General features: G+C 36.3%; 1 protein-coding gene across 1 annotated transcript in view; it reads left to right on the top strand.

Annotated features, from left to right (window-relative positions):
• LOC139729557 (uncharacterized) overlaps positions 1-10,632 on the top strand; it is a 62,676-nt gene extending 52,044 nt beyond the window's left edge. Inside the window, exon 2 of the mRNA XM_071640480.1 lies at positions 9,294-10,632. Coding sequence (XP_071496581.1) covers positions 9,303-9,902 — 600 coding nt within the window. The 5' untranslated portion in view covers positions 9,294-9,302 and the 3' untranslated portion in view covers positions 9,903-10,632. The remainder of the gene's footprint in view (positions 1-9,293) is intronic.
• The last annotated feature ends 5,970 nt before the right edge of the window (positions 10,633-16,602 follow it).

Raw genomic sequence — 16,602 nt, 5'->3', positions numbered from 1 at the left:
ATCTGTCTATAATATGAACTGTCTTACAGAAACATGAGATAAGCTACTCCGATACGGTAGTATTGATATTACTTTAGTGGATATTTCAAAATGTCGAATACAATATTTCTAATTTATCTTTATTGAATTATACGGAGAAAATGAATGTTATTTGCTTCATGTCATCTATCTAAGCTTTGAGATAATGGAAAGTGACAAATGAATTCATAAATTTGAGGGGGTTCGTATCATTCTATTTTTTCGTTTCGTTTCATTTTGTTTCGTTTATTTCATTGTTTACAAAGAGTGGTCATGTACAAACATAGCACGAGAAAAGAAAATGATATAAAATATACAAAATTATTTTTGATAAGATAAGATTGACAGCACAGATTTTCGTGTCAGTAATAACGGTTATTTACCACTCGTCTTAAATTTCGTAACAATCGCAGATGCGCGGAGACATCCTACCTTAAACCGATTTGAACTTACAAATTATACTCACGACTATACGACTATACGACCGACAGACTTTGGATCCGAAATAAATCACAATAGCCTAAGAATAAACACGATTGTTTATTTCAGATCCAAAGTCTGTCAGTCGTATAGTCGCGATTCGTTGTAGTGTGCGATGGGCTCAACTCAGCCGAATCTCATACAGCAGGCAGCAAACTCGAAGACACGTGATCGGTCCTGTATCGATGCGCGGTTAGTTTGCCCGCCATGCCTTTCTTTGCCAACGAGAGATAATGACGTCACAAACACCTTTGATCGTCGCCGGTCAAACGGGCGATGCAAAATAACTAGCTCTAATTGGGCCAGGTGCAGAAGAAGAAGAAGAAGAAAAAAAAAAGAAGAAGAAGACAAAGAAGAAGAAGAAGAAGAAAGAAAGAAAGAAAGAAAGAAATTTTTAAAAGAGAAAGAAAGAAAGAAAGAAGAGGAGGGAAAATGAAGATGAGAGGGAAAAAAAAAGAAGTAGAAGAGCACAAAAACTATCCTTGTTCAGTGTATTGTGTTTCAGGATTTAAGAGCAGCGGATTATCTGCTCAAGGACCAGAATAGATTCCACAAGTCTATACATGACATTATCTACTTATGTAGGCCCTACTACGTGAAAGTGAAATTGTATACATTTTCTGAATTGTTCCTTTGATTTTAACAAGCGGTTCAAGGGAAACACTGCACGGAAAACATGATTACCTGTGATTGTGCTGTGAAACCCAACATAAAACTGACAGTCTTACTATAGTTGCACATCCCACTGGGCCTCCTGATATACTTTCATTAGTATTCACTCATTCTTTTTTTTTTTCTTTGTACCTTGCGCACCCTATATATTCTTCTTCCGTCTTTGGCTAATATTTTGTTCTTGTTTGTTTTTTCTTACGGGACCACAATGCTTTACATTTAAATTATTCCTCAGAAGTAGATTTGTATTTTATATCTATATGATGACAATAAGATCACGCGAAAGGTTAAATCCACGTTGGAATCTCATTTCAAAATTTACGATATTTTTAAAGCTTGATTATTCATTCAATCGACAAAATTCAATCTGTATTGTATTCAAATTGATAGAAATGTGCTGCGGTAAATCATATCATTTCAAAACATGAAATTTCGTATCATGAAATGAGCAGCATTATGGCGTAGGTACATCTCCGAAACGTCAGTTTTTTAAGGCCCTTCGGGGGAACACACGCACATGTTTTTACAATCTAACAGCACTGAGTGCATGACAGTGTGATTATGGATTCCTTTGACGTCATGTGGTACAGTTTCTTAAGGCGAACTGTGGGGAAAATGTTAAATATGATTTCCTGCAAAAGTATCTTATTGGCTGGCAGGGCACCGCAGGGGGTAAGAACGGTGTATCTCTGAATTGTAAGAGGAGTTTCATAAGTTACATGCATAATAGGTAGCATTAGTGCTTTTGGCTGTGAAGGAGCATATAACTAGCTGAAAACGTAATGGCACGATTTACTGCGCGCTGCCGGTCAGTTATAAGTTACGGAGCAATGAACTGTGTGTGATTCAAGTTTTTATGACAAACATGGTGACGCTTTTTTCCTACAGGTGTGTTTTTCCTCATCTTCCCGGTAGTAATGTTTTAAAGCTATTAATGGCTGTAAAACTCGTCCCAGCCATATTTTTATTTTCATGAGATCTCATGGAAATGTTACAAGAGACATTGAGCTACAGTAGCCATAGCGTGAAAAGGGTGCACATTGAAAGGCAAACCGGCGTGAAGTGTCTTAAGTTGACCCATCCCCACGGCAATAGAGAAAATATGTACATCTTATAACGCGAATATATATGTCCCATTGGTAACACAAATGACTTTAACCAGTTTTTCAAGTCCTATAGCAGAAGATCTTTATTTTCATGAGCTTTAATTTAAATTGACAGGGGAGACAATGCTCTACAATATCTAGATAGCCATAAGGGTGAACACATAAAGGCAACCCGCTTCTGAGACGCCGAAAGTGACCCCTTCCCATGGAAAGGTCCTTCCAAAACACGCATTATACTAACACAAAATAATACAATTGTTCTATTAGCTTATACTTGCCTTTATAAAGTATGACTGGCCATGCAGCAAAGATGCTTTCTTTTTCATGAAAGTCATCGAAACGATAGGGAAGACATTGTTCTATCTACTAGAAAAGGGTGCACAAATAAAGGCAACTCTTTGGGAAGTGCCAAAAGTTACCCCACTCCCATGGCAATATAGAAAATATGCAGCATATTATCATAACGCGAATACAAAACGTTTCATTAGGGACATGCCTTTAAAATTTCGTTTCCGCTGTAAAGCAAAGATACTTTTATTCCCATGAACTTAATTGAATTGATAGAGGATACATTGTTTTACAATAGGTAAATAATGAAAAAGTATGGATTGAAAGGCAATCCTCTGTGAAGTGCCCAAAGTCATAAATTCCCCTCGGCCACATACAGAACGTCCAGCATAATTATAAGGTGAATACATAATTACATGTATGTTCCATTTAGACGTACCTTAAGAAAGTCGTGTCGGTCGCATAGCAAAGGCACCTTTGCTCTAAAAGTCTAATTAAATTGATAGAAAAGAATTGCTCTACATATATAAAGTGAAAACATATATATTCAAATTCAACCCCACAGGAGGTGCCCAAAATGCTTATCCGCACGGTCTTTTTCATAACATGCTTTATACCAACGCAAACACAGATTTTTTTTTAGATTATGTGCTTTAAGGTTATGTGGTAAGTCCGTACAGTACAGACACTTTTGTTTCATGAAAATTCATGGAAATGATGCATAATGCATATCTTTGAAATAAAGAGGATGCACCTTTAAAGCCAATCATGTTGGAAGTGCCCAAAGTTACCCCACTTTCCACAATAATACACAACAAATTTGCAAATGAAATATTTAACAACTTTGCGTATAATGCTTTATTCATTCCTAGTCAACTGATATTGTACCTGATCTTCGTTTCATTATTAACACACTTACTACATTGTACTAGTTTGTTCCCTAGAACTACAGAAATAATAAAAACATTACAAGCAATTATATGCTACTTTGCAAATTGCATGACAACCTCCAATTTGCATAGTTTGCCAATAATATGTATGTTAATGAATATTGTGGCATGATGACAATACGAATTAACTTCTTTTCTCGTCCCACGTGGTCATTATATCAACTTTACAGGATGAAATAAATGTTAATTTTTCATTTTAGTCGAGACTTTCAGTCGAGTCGAGACGAGAAGTAATAGCCTATAAGAAGTTTTTTAAAATGGTGATGATTTTACAACCATTCTTAAAATGCAAATTAGACGGTCTTGCACTGAGAATTTCGCTTGGGAACCGAATTTTTCGGGCTCAGCATACTAGAAGTATGCAAAAAAAAAAAAAAAAAAAAAAAGAACAAGTCTGATTCCCAACCTTCACTCTAAAATGCCCCTGGCAGTCACATTTTACGAAAATCCCACTTGACTCTTGCGATGCTGTGCTTTCTCGGGTTTATTTTAAAGGATCAGTCAAGTAGTACACCCCATGGTTATTAACAAGAGACCTGACGTGATAATCTTTTCTCGCAGCGCAACATCAACAGAATCATGGACAGTATTTATCAATTATAAAATAACCTATTACATTCGATGTGTCATGCGAATCTTTTTATCATAGTGGCAAAAGGTTTTATCGTGTCTTAAATACTAGTAATGGCTCTCCCTCCCTTCCTCTCACTCTCTCTCTCTCCCTCTCTTTCTCTCTCTTTCCTTAACCCCTTATGTTAATGAAACTGCTGAGAATTTATGTGCTCGTAAAGAAATGCCATACAGAGAATATTATATCCTATCATATCAAATCAAATCAAATCAAATCAAATCAAATCAAATCATATCAAATCAAATCAGATGAAATCAAACAAAACTGACGCAATACCACTGTAATGAAATATGACATAGGCGAATGATGTAAAGAACCTTTTCGGACAGAGAGAGAGAGAGAGAGAGAGAGAGAGAGCTGTCGCAAGGATTTTACCATAATTATGCCCTCACATGTTTCCCCTAATTGATCTCATCTTTTCATGTTTTTCTGTTTAAGCAAACTTTAACCTTGTACAGTTTCAGTTTTTGCTTCAGAAGTTATGACGAGTACTCTCATCCAAATGTTCTGCATTTGGATGTCCTCTGGTATTTCTTTTTCTGTCTTCGTTAAAAAGAGTGAGTTAAAGTAGAGATGTTTTCATAATTTGTACCTTTAAAAGCATTATTTATCATTTGCAGACGAAACAAAGCCCAGCTTTTGTGCTTCAGAATAGTTCTAAAATGTAAATTCGGGATAGAAACAACCAATGTAAAAATGTTAACTGGTATGAAATCAATATTTAGTATTGTTAAATATACAAAATGTGAGCAATAGTTATGATAAAAATTTTAGAATTAACCGTCTATGATTTATTAAGAAAAACAGTGATATCTTCTTATGTTCCAGGTTTCATTGCGAATTTTTTATATGGTAGGATGTTTTGTGACACAACTTGCCTACACATTTGCATCAAATGTGATAACTGGAACATTTCTTTAAACCACTGCTCTCAATGTTAAACAATACCTTTGCATAGCGGCAGAACATTCATGAAGAGAATACTTTCCTGTGACGCAGACGTCGCTTCCGCGTTGTTAACCAATCATAGCCAATCTCAGTGAGGTGGTGAGTTATCTTCGCTGTACTTCAATATACATTTTGCTATCAACCATGTTAACATACATATGGATGATTGATTCCCATTTTATTTAGCAAGCAGAAATTAGTCTGTGTATGGAAATATTGAACGACATTGCCTTGAAATGTTTTACTTTGATAAATGATAACAAAAATGATTCCCAAATTCCAAGGGCGAACGCAAGTTGAAGTTCCATATCTCAGCTGGTAAATCTGATTCCATATAAATTTGTTTAGGTTTCTTTCTTTCTTTTTTTTTTTGGGGGGGGGGGTGGGGGTCTTGTACAATGCAGCATCGGCGATGAAGCAGCGAATTGCGCATTCCTCCCTTGTGCCGGTTTGCTCGGAAACACTCTCTCCAAAAAGATGGATTGTCCCGCCACATGCCGGCAAATATTGTCGAGTGGTCACAGAGACCACCAACCAAGGAAGCACCACCAATACAAGAAAGCGAAAAAAAAGTGGAAAAAAATCCAGATATTTGACAATTTTGCCCCGTTGAATACTGGGCAAATATAACGACCAGTCAATGATGCAGTAAGGGAGTGATCGGTCAAACGGACGTGAAACAGCAAGAATCTTAATCAAAGCTTCCACCGGGGTCTACGGGAGTGCAAAGCTGTGGAAAGCGCTGGATAATACCCCCAGCCAGCGTGCGACATGCCATCATTATGAAACCCTGGCAGAGGCAAAGAGGAAAAAGATATGAAGAAAGGGGGGGGGGGGAGAGAGAGAGAAAACGGAAGTCCCCATGTATTGGGGGCAATTACCATGGAGGTGAAAGGCGAGCTCGCCCATGCCATCTTGGTACTACCAGCTGTAGCATTAAATGTACAGCTTACATTGAGTTCTGTCGCCGTTCCTCCTTTCCTTATTTTGAAATTGGTATTCAAGAGCTGTAGTAATAAACATTATTTCTTTTGTTCCTATAGAAATAAGACTTCCTCCACCCCTTCGTTTTTCATTCCAACTCTTGGCAAGTTATTGCACCTTTCATTATTTGAGTTTAGATTTTTTTTTTGTAATCCCAAGCACGTGTCGTTACTGAACTTATACTAATATTATTATTATTATTATTATTATTATTATTATTATTATTATTATTATTATTATTATTATTATTATTATTATTATTATTATTATTATTATCATTATTTTTCGTATCATCTATATCACGGGTACGTCCTTAACGAAAGAAATACATTGCTGGCGACCCGAACTAAATTGGAGTCATTTCGGATTTAAGTGATGATAGGTCACTCAACCTGCCAAATGCACTCAATCACCTTTCTACTATCGTACGAGTCAAGGGAGCGGGAGAGGTGGAGAAGGCGTTTCTCTGACGATGTTCGTTAATGATAGGCCAGATACTTCAGTCGTGGACCGAGCTTATAATCAAAGCATGTTCTTTTAAACACGCCACAGCAAACAACTGGATATGAAAATAGGAATTTCTTTCCCCCTGAGTTGCTCGTTCTTGGATTTATCACCTGTCATTCCAATTGATATGACATACAAATGTGATAGAAACGATGTTGCAGACAACGTGCATGTATCGTCCATTTGGGTAGGATATTTCTGATAATATGAGTGTGTAGTTTGAATGGTTTCATGAACTGCGTGAGTTTCGCTCCCTACGTCTGCACCATTTTGTTGTTGTTGTTGTTGTTGTTGTTGTTGTTGTTGTTGTTGTTGTTGTTGTTGTTGTTGTTTAAACATGTTAGCTTCATAACCTCATGCAGCAGTTGACATCATATTATATAATTATCCAGATAATAATGGAACTACTTGTCCATGTTGTTAAAATAAAAAGGAATTATAAATGATGCCATACAGAGGATAAATAAATTAGATCAAATCAAATCAAAAATTTATTGACTACACGGATCAAATGACAAAAATTTTCTTTTACGTCTAATAATAGTGACCACACGCAAAGCGTATCAAACATGCGCGGAAACATGACTTTGATCTGCTGCAAAGAAGCCCATGTGTTCATATTACGCATACACGCATAAGTGAAAGCAATAATAATTTGTGATCCTCACTCAGTTCAGTCCCCCCCCCCCCCGTACCACCATCCGTTCCCTCCCCCCCCCCCCCCCCCCCACCATCATTGGCGTGATATTCATTGTTGTATCGGGTCATCACGATATCAGCCATTAGGTTGAATTTCATCTTTAAGATGATGCAGGTTAAAATACCAAACAATTAAAAAAAATACGAGAACAACACAAAGGTCACCTTGTATCTATCGTGAAAATATTTTCTTCTTGCCATTCTACAGCGGTGGTCAGACTTCGAATTCATAGTCACATATAAGCAGGTTTTAGAAACATCACCAGTCTATGGTCTATCAATAAGAGTTCGAAAGGAGATAATGTTCGTTCATGGAATCATTTTTGGAGATGCTCAAATCAAAGTCCTGTACACTCACTTAAAGTGACACCCCTTCTAATCTATCCTTAAAGAGGGTAGATGAACGACATTGAAGATTGAGAACCTCTATTTCTAGCTATACTAACCTGAAATGATTATAGATTGCAGTGGCCTTTCACCTATTGTGTCTTGTAAAAGAGAACTATGTTGAATGTCATGTTAGCGCGCGTACTAGTCGGGCAGGGTACTTGCCCTTCCACGATAGATAACACTAACCCCCACAGAGGATACGGGGCCAGCCGGGAGAAGTGGCATTTTCCTTTGTCAGACGTGGGGTGCACGGGGAAATGGGACAATGCGTTGATGTATCAAGGGCATCTCTTAACTCTAATTGAGATTTATTCATCTCATGAAAGTCAGAGCGCCCTGTAAGCTCATCAAATGTGAATTTCTTGCGTCAACAGATTCCGGCGGCAACTTGGCTTTGTGCTATTTGAGAATATTCTAAAATTCTCTTGCCAAGAGGCCTGTGCTATGTTCGGTTTTACTCTCCCGTGTTTTGAGTTGGCTCCAATAATGAGGATATTAATGTAATGACACCCGCCCTCAGGAGACAACCGAAGCACTTATGGTCACTAACTACCAATTAACTGCTACAACCTGATTAGCACGTTGAATTTGCTGCTATAATGTACTGTCTAACGTTTTGGAAACGATGTGACCACACGATAATGAATTGAATTTAACAGCAAATTAAACATTCATATACCTTACGGTCTCAACTTCTCAACTTATGATTGTGTGTAAATTCAGCTTTATACCGCAACTGAACGTATTTCTGAGAAGTTTGACCAGTCATAATAATACTTATACTTATTTATGAATCGTCATTGCACCTTCAAAGAGAAAATAAGCTCAGTAGATATCCCTGCGGTATTTTGATGATAACATGACAATTTATGGTCATTATCGATTCGTTGTGTCTGCAGGATTTGAAGTTACCTTATTCTGTATGAAGCAAAAGAGGCGATCATATTTGTCAAAGCATGCTTCTATTTTACACTGCTGCCTCCTATTTGTCTATGGTATCCTGTTCTAAGTATTAAGTTGAAGACACTCAGAAACCATCAACTGTAATAATTGTTTAGTTAAGTTGACAGTATTTTAAATGTAAAAAACTGTGTTATGTTGCTTGGCTTAGACCGTCAGAAAGGTCAATTTCTTAGTTTCCTTTCCAACTGGTCCAAGTATTATATCTCCTGGGTAAATATCAGGTCAAATGTATAATCTGTTATGAAGTTCTTAAGTGCAGATCTAAACGACAGATTCATAACACTCAAGGGTGAATTGATATGATTATCAGCAACTCGTGTGATTAGGAAATTCCGTGTAACTTTGCATATAAAGCATGGATGAAGAAACTCTCATTTTAGAGGGTAAAGGAATTGTATTTGCATCTGAATTTCACAATGGATCTATGAAAAAATCAATTATTCTAAGAGTTTTGATAACTTCCCTGATGTCATGCAAATTGTAGCTAAGACAGATCCTTATGGCGCATAAACGGTCACATAAACTTAAGGACACATTTTCTCCCTCTTTCTTTGAACTATCCCAAAAGTCAACCTTTTTTTAATTAAAATTCTAATGAATTATCACGAATTTTTTACATGTTTCTGTTCTGTTTATTTGTGTTTTGAATCTCTACAGGGCTTCGCAATGGGAACACGATGCCTTATCGCCCTGTTCACTTTAATTTTCATGCTACTTGCACCCGTGACGTCATTTCCTACGCGGACAACAGAGCAGACACGTGATCACCTTGGGGTCTCAGCCTTTCTGCGCATGCTCAAGGACCAAATTCTTAACCGGTCAAGGGGTACAGGCTCAAGAGGAGTCTTCAGAGGTCCCAAAGGTCACGTCCCCTATGCAGCCTCCCCAAATACGGAGATCCTGTCGATATGGCCGCAGAAACCGGACGTTGGACCATGGGAAAAGACCGCGGAATTGACTAATATCGCCAACGATAGCGACCTAGAGATCTCGCCCGACAGACCCATGGCTGGCATTGAGGATGACAAACGGGGTAGCGATTACGGCCACGGGTTCTTTTTCGGTAAGCGCAGCACAAGAGACCAGGCGGGTCAACCGGAAGGCGAAGGCGAAGGAGAACAGCAGCTTCAACGCAACAGGCGGCCGGATGATTACAATTGGGGGATGTGGTTCGGCAAGAGAGGGCACTCTAACGCTTACGGCTGGGGAGGCTTTTTCGGAAAGAGACAAGGCGAAGTTGTGGAGTATGACGACTTCGTAGCATGATTTCAAAAATGAACATTCTGATCTTCAACACGAAAAAGTACTTTAATTTAAAAGAAAAAAAGTAAAAAAAAAACAAACGTAAATGATTTTGACAAGTAGATGCAGTTCGTCGTAAGCTTTGTGAAACATTTCTGTACAATAATTCTTCAACAAGTACAATTGTAGAATTATCGTCAAAATACAGCTTAAGCAAAAATCACATAAAACGAGGGGCAGAAGTTTGGCATACAATATCTGTATTGCATTATTGGCTGGGACTGCATAGCTCTGCTGCTTGGGGATCAAGACATGTTCAAACAGGTAATATGCCCCGTGTCCCTTTGGCCATAGCAAAATGACAATAAAAACAATAATTTCTGCTAACACGCATGTGAATACTTTAGACGGCAACTATCTATTAAAATTACCATATGTCACAAAAGAGGGTGCGCATGAAGATAAAGCCATTCTAGTCAATTTGATCAATTTAGATGCTAAGCTTTCGTTTTCAGTCATACTTTTCAGCTGTTAATATAGTTTAAAACGCCATTCCAAATTGAATGCAAGAATTCGCTTCATTTAATAGATTGAATAATATTCTTTGTACAATAATCGTGCGTTGCATGCGTTGCATTTCTTTGCGTCATCTGCGGTCATTGTTACATTGACTGTAAGGCGAACATAGTTATCTTATCTTGGCATCTTATATCTTACATAGTCCAAAACAACATCAAAATACGTGTTTTTTGTTTATTTTCAATTGCTGTAGAGGTAACATCAAATGTATTCATTTAAATTCAATTCCACCAGCACATTGCTTTGATTTAAATGTAGTACTGCACTTTTATTGTCTATCGATATAATTCTGTTCCCGCTACTTAACAACGCTTTTTTTTAATAATCATTTTGAAAAATGATATTAGTTTCAAGAGACAATGTGTCTAGGATCACCTTGTTCAACAGGAACAACAGAAATTATTCGCCTAGCATGTTTCATTACATCACTATGCTGTACGCTTACCAAGGTCTATATAAGGAGACAAAACGTTGATTTTGATGTGTGTTTGAGAACAAAGTAGCATCAGCCCTCTACATTTGCCTAACATTTAAATATGTTTGGTTAAAATCCGGTAATCAATGTGTCTTTGGCGTTTCTGATTTTCATCAATTTCATTGAAGCATTTGTGGTATCAGAACTGAATTACGCATTGCTTTTCTTGAACATTTTTTTCATCTTTTTATCGCTGTGGGTTTTTTCGTTTGAAACCAAGGATACTATAGCTCGTAGTTTAATTGTACAAGATTTATCTCTGCTCAAGCTCTATCAAAAAATTAGCAACAATGTCCATGCAGCAAGTACTCGAGAAAATATTGCCTCGTGCACCACAAGGTAATATCATGAACAAGTATAAAATAATTGAATCATATTGTTTTGTAGCACGTTTTCTTTAAATTGCAGCTAAAATTCAGTCAAACTTTGTGAAGACGTAACAATAAGTTGCGCGTTATGTTTCAAGAAAGATGTGATGTGTATTGCAGCTCATAATCTTGACAACAAGTGGAAAATAAAGGATATTTGCACTTCCCTTCAAGTTTTACTCGAGAAGACAATAATTGCTGTAAAATTTACGTCTTTGTTCCATTCAAGAAATTTGAGCAACTGATTTCTATTTTGTGATATTGCTTCTTGTAGAAAATCTGCGAGATATTCACTTTCTAGATCGGGTGATGTCTAGACATTACTGTGTAGTATTTAATCATTGATACTTTTTCGTTGTAAATCTGTGTGCGAAATACTGTAAATTATCCCTGCCCTTGTGAAATAAAAGAATACACGTTTGATTTTTTGAAAATCCTGTGCAATTCATGAAGATATTTCCGGCAACATTGTTTGAGTCGTGCAATCAAAATACCTAGTAAGGTGACTATTTCACTTTTCGAAAGATTACTTATTGCAATTATTATGTGCATGCGTGCTCGTATGTTCTTGGGCGTGTGCGTTGGAGCATGAGAATGTTGTAGTTTGTAAGAATAGGTGGAAACCACAAAAATTATATACTGACAATCTTTTTACAGGACAACTCAGATGAAATGAAATAGAAGGTCAACAACAGATCACTCTGGAGCGCATAGGATTAAGAGGAAACACGCGTGTCCTTACCTGTAATTTTCCTTTAATTATATATATAAATATATATATATATATATATATATATATATATATATATATATATATACATATATATATATATATATATATATATATACGCACACACCTACACACACAAAGTGATGAATGGTTCCAATGTTACAAGTTGTTAACCTCTTCTCAGTGCAACATGAAAAGCGGTATTACATCATGCTTTCAAATATATCATCGGCAAGATGTGGAAAACATACGAAAGACATGAACACATTATTCAAGTGTCATTGTATAGACCTATATTACAGATGAGACCAGGAAGGGATATGTAGATACCTTTTTTTTTTTTGGAAAATGTGTTAGTTTTTGATGAGATGTGACGTTCCTCCTTTGAAGTTCCAACATATTCTTGAGCGCATTCATGATAACATGGTTGTGTATCTTACTTATTTCATAGATGGTTCGTGATTGCTTATTTACAGCATAAAAGAGATATTTTTTGGTGCCCTTTGAGCACTCATACTGAGTGGTGAAGAGCATTATGAATATTCCATTATCATCATTAGTATTATCATTATTTTTTTATTATCATTATCATCATCATCATCATCATCATTAAAGACGAGGTTCCATGACGTCGATGGCCTCACGGGAATAAAAAGAAATCACGTGTGTGCAAAGCGCATTAACAGCTCTAGCACGCCGTAGCGCCGCTTGCCTATCATGGGACGAGGGATGTAACGCTTACGAGCTTGCCCACGCTTATGCTGCCCCCATATGAATCCCCCCCCCCCCCCATGACGTCGTTGGAGCCTCGTCTTTTAAAAGACTATGTAATCTATGCAAACATGTTTGAGAAATAAAAAACTGATAGCGTACAGATATAGAAACTGAGGCACAAACCTTAATTTCTTTTAAGTAATTCAATATCTCAATTTTTTGTTCTTACAGGAAATTACCCCTCCCCCTCAACAAATTATATAAGCTTTATAACTTTTTTCAAATCCCTTTCCCTTTTTCAATTTCTCTTTATTTTCTCTCCATTATCCCTTCAGTAAGAAGTTTCCAGCATTTAAATTTTTGCTCCCACTACTCGCCTTCCATTCGCCCGTCCCCATCAATATCCGTCTGGTGAATTGAATTCCCCGCCCCATAAAAAAGATGGACACTAAAAGATAAGAAATCAAGAAATACCATATATCATGAACATTGACCATTCCATTTATCAAATTTCCCAATGGATGGTACAGCTTTTTTATTTAACGCTTGTTTCTTTTTTTTTTCTGTTGTAAGGCAAATTGTCGCCTTCCCTGATTATCCAGTAGGAGGGAATTAAATGGGCATTTGGTTTAGCTAGATATTATCTCTAAACCTTATTAAAATATTTTGATGCCCCTGGGTATTTCTTTCAAATGGAGTGTTTAAATAAACAATCGATCCACGAGACAACAAAAACGAGGACAACATTTCTTTAAACCGATATGCTCATCTTTAGTAGGCGGATTAATTACACTGTGACTGATTAGTCAGATAATCTGAATACGAGAGTATGAGAATTAAAATCTAGTAACTTAAAGAAACGAATAGGATGAATGAATTGGAGAGGGAGGTTGTTTTGAAATCCAAAGAAACCCAAGAGGGTTAGAGGATTAAGGCCTACCTGAGGGTATATCAACAATATTTGTGTGTGTGTGTGTGTGTGTGTGTGTGTGTGTGTGTGTTAAATCTCCACCTTCTGTCTATGAACAGTCAATGAAATTTACATCATTTGATAAGATAAATATATGATTTCTGGTAATATTTTTTTTTCATTGCATGAATTCATATTTCTAAATGAAATAAAACAAAAGGTATTTTCTAACTATCAACGCAGGTTGTGCACAGGTGAATTAAGATGTTATAGACATTGAATGGCAGCTCAAATCATATCATATCTTTCTAATCATGAGATAGAAATTATCCTGCTATGAATATATGATTCCATATAGGATACGGCAATCAAATTTCCTTCGAATTCCGAATTCATCCCCAAGTTTAAACATACATTGTTCTTTTGCTGTATCTATGTATTTCGATATGGTTAGAAAACACTTTTATCTCTCATAAGAAAACATTCCACAAGCGATTCCAATAAATATACAACTTTCTCCGTTATCCCAATGCACGATACAAACACTTTCGCCAACATTAAACAAAGCAAAAACAATGACACGCTCTATTTTATACAAAAAAAAAATCACCTTTGTTTTATCTTCAGTGGTTTACTACAATGACCATGGTACTTGTCGAAGATCTTATATACTTTTAATATCACAAGTACAAGGCATATCTTCATTGACTGATGAATTTGACACTTATATCTATAATGACCCCTAACCATTATGGGTGTATAAATCATCGGCTCAGTTGAGATGAAATATTGGCCAAGGTTTCACAGGTGTTTTCGTGGGCATGTAGATAGAATGAAATGAATCATGATTTTTTTTTTTTTTTTTGCCTCGAAACCATCTCCGGACGAGGTGAAAAATGGCCTGTCATCCCCTGTTCAAGCTGAAAAATTACACCCACAGAAAAAACAAGGATGAAAACAAAGATAATGTGATGATGCAAGAAACAAGACATTGCAGATATTTGTGTTAAAACTGAATATCATAAATAGACCATTCTTTTGAAGAAAAAAAAAAACAAAGATTATAATGTAGGATCCTTCAAAGAATTTTAGGATAACATTTTGCTTGTCAAAATCATTAACTATTCTTTTAATATATGAAGATCTGCAGCAGCATGACAGGCTACGATCGTACATGAGTAATAACACGTCGTACCTATAGAGGTCTTTAATGTCAGAACAATACCCTAGAGCACAACATTTCCTAAGGAAAGCATTGAAATATTCAAACAGTTAAAGAATTTGCAGCATGCGAACGACATTCTACTTAAACATCGAGATTTATTACTCGCGACCCGCACTCCAAAATAAATGACAGAAACATTAACGTAAAGGCATTAACTTCTAAAAAAAAAAGAACTTTGAAGTTTAAGGTCTCGTCTTCTGAGAGCACTAAGTCAGTATTTTGAATGTTTGGATAAAACAAAAATGTGAAAGGATTGCCAGGTTATTATAGCCTGATACTTAGAATGTCATTATTAACATTTTAAGCATGATTACTTGAGTGCATAAAAGCTACTCCTGATTTACGTTTGTAACAGTACTAATGAGTTAATGGTAAGTGTAGTATGAAAAGTGCTTACACCTGCTTGGTGAAAACATGGGGGAAATCCCAATGAATGAAAAAGTGTGTACAATAAAGCTGTAAACTGAAATATTTAATCTCTCTGAAGTTGATTTCTTTCACAAGTTAGAAAGCAAAAAAAAAAACACCTAAAGTAATTAATACAATCGAGTTTTCATATAAAATTTCAGTTTTGCCTATTCGTACTTTAACCCATGCGGGTTTTTTTTTTCTTCTTTTTTTGGTGGGGGAGGGGTGTCAGGCAGGTTATTGATTGTAGGTTATGGATTAAAACCGAAGATCTTCGCCATGACAACGCAGTATGCCAATTATAAGTTGTTGGTGGCCAAGGCAAGGGGTATAAAGGTAACAACAGCAAAATACCTTCGAAATTCTTTGATCTTTGACACATCTTAATAAGATATGAACGTATTCTAAGTATAGTTTGCAGACATCAATCGTGCATAGAAATGCAATTTATAATAAGTTTATCAAAATAAAACATCAATACAATGCATCAATAGCATTAAGCTTACACAGGTACAATTTAACATTAGAATACAGAACCAGCCAAAACAATGATTTAATGACACATGACCATTTTAAATATACGTTGGAAAGAGAAAAAAGTGATATTTCTATTTTTACGTTCAGACAACATTCTATTGTAAATAATGAGTGTATGTAAGATATCATGTGTGTGTGTGTATGTGTGTGTGTGTGTGCGTGCGTGTGTGTTCGTCCATTTTGTGTGTTCTATTTAGTTATTACTTTCGCATCCGTACACACAAACACGCACACACACTCACTCAGAGATTAATTTTGTATGTATCAAGTATGTATGTATGTATGTATGTATTATGTGTGTATGGGGGTGGGTAGGTGTTGGTGTGGGTGTTTGTGTGTGTGTGTGTGTGTGTGTGTGTGTGTGTGTGTGTGTGTGTGTAAATAATATGATACCTTAGTATATGTAATTCATACGGGCGGCCAAGTATTGCATAAACCATGCACTGAGTAGTTGATAATAGTGTATTATTTCTGTCCCCGAGAAATCAATACCAGGTAATTTCACCAATGGCTAGTGGACAGTTCATGATATAATAAGTATTGTTTAAGGAGGAATTCCAGACAAGTTATAAGTTAGTCTGATAACAAAGAGTGGATTTATTCGAATACGACAATGAACATTTGATCAAAATCTGATAAAATTAGGGAAGTTATGAAAGAACAGAACGGTTGTCCTGGAGTTTACATGAATATGAAGATGAGTGAGTTCTTCACCTCACAATTTTATTGATTGATTGTGTACAAAAAAATAATAACGAAAATTCAATGTTTCTGTCAT

This window comes from Diadema antillarum, unplaced genomic scaffold (assembly GCF_040938485.1).
Source record: "Diadema antillarum isolate AM-2024a unplaced genomic scaffold, OU_Dant_1.0 seq00000246_RagTag, whole genome shotgun sequence".
Classification (NCBI taxonomy): domain Eukaryota; kingdom Metazoa; phylum Echinodermata; class Echinoidea; order Diadematoida; family Diadematidae; genus Diadema; species Diadema antillarum.
The sequence above is the reverse complement of the archived record's forward strand: the minus strand, read 5'-3'. Positions and strand labels throughout refer to the sequence as shown.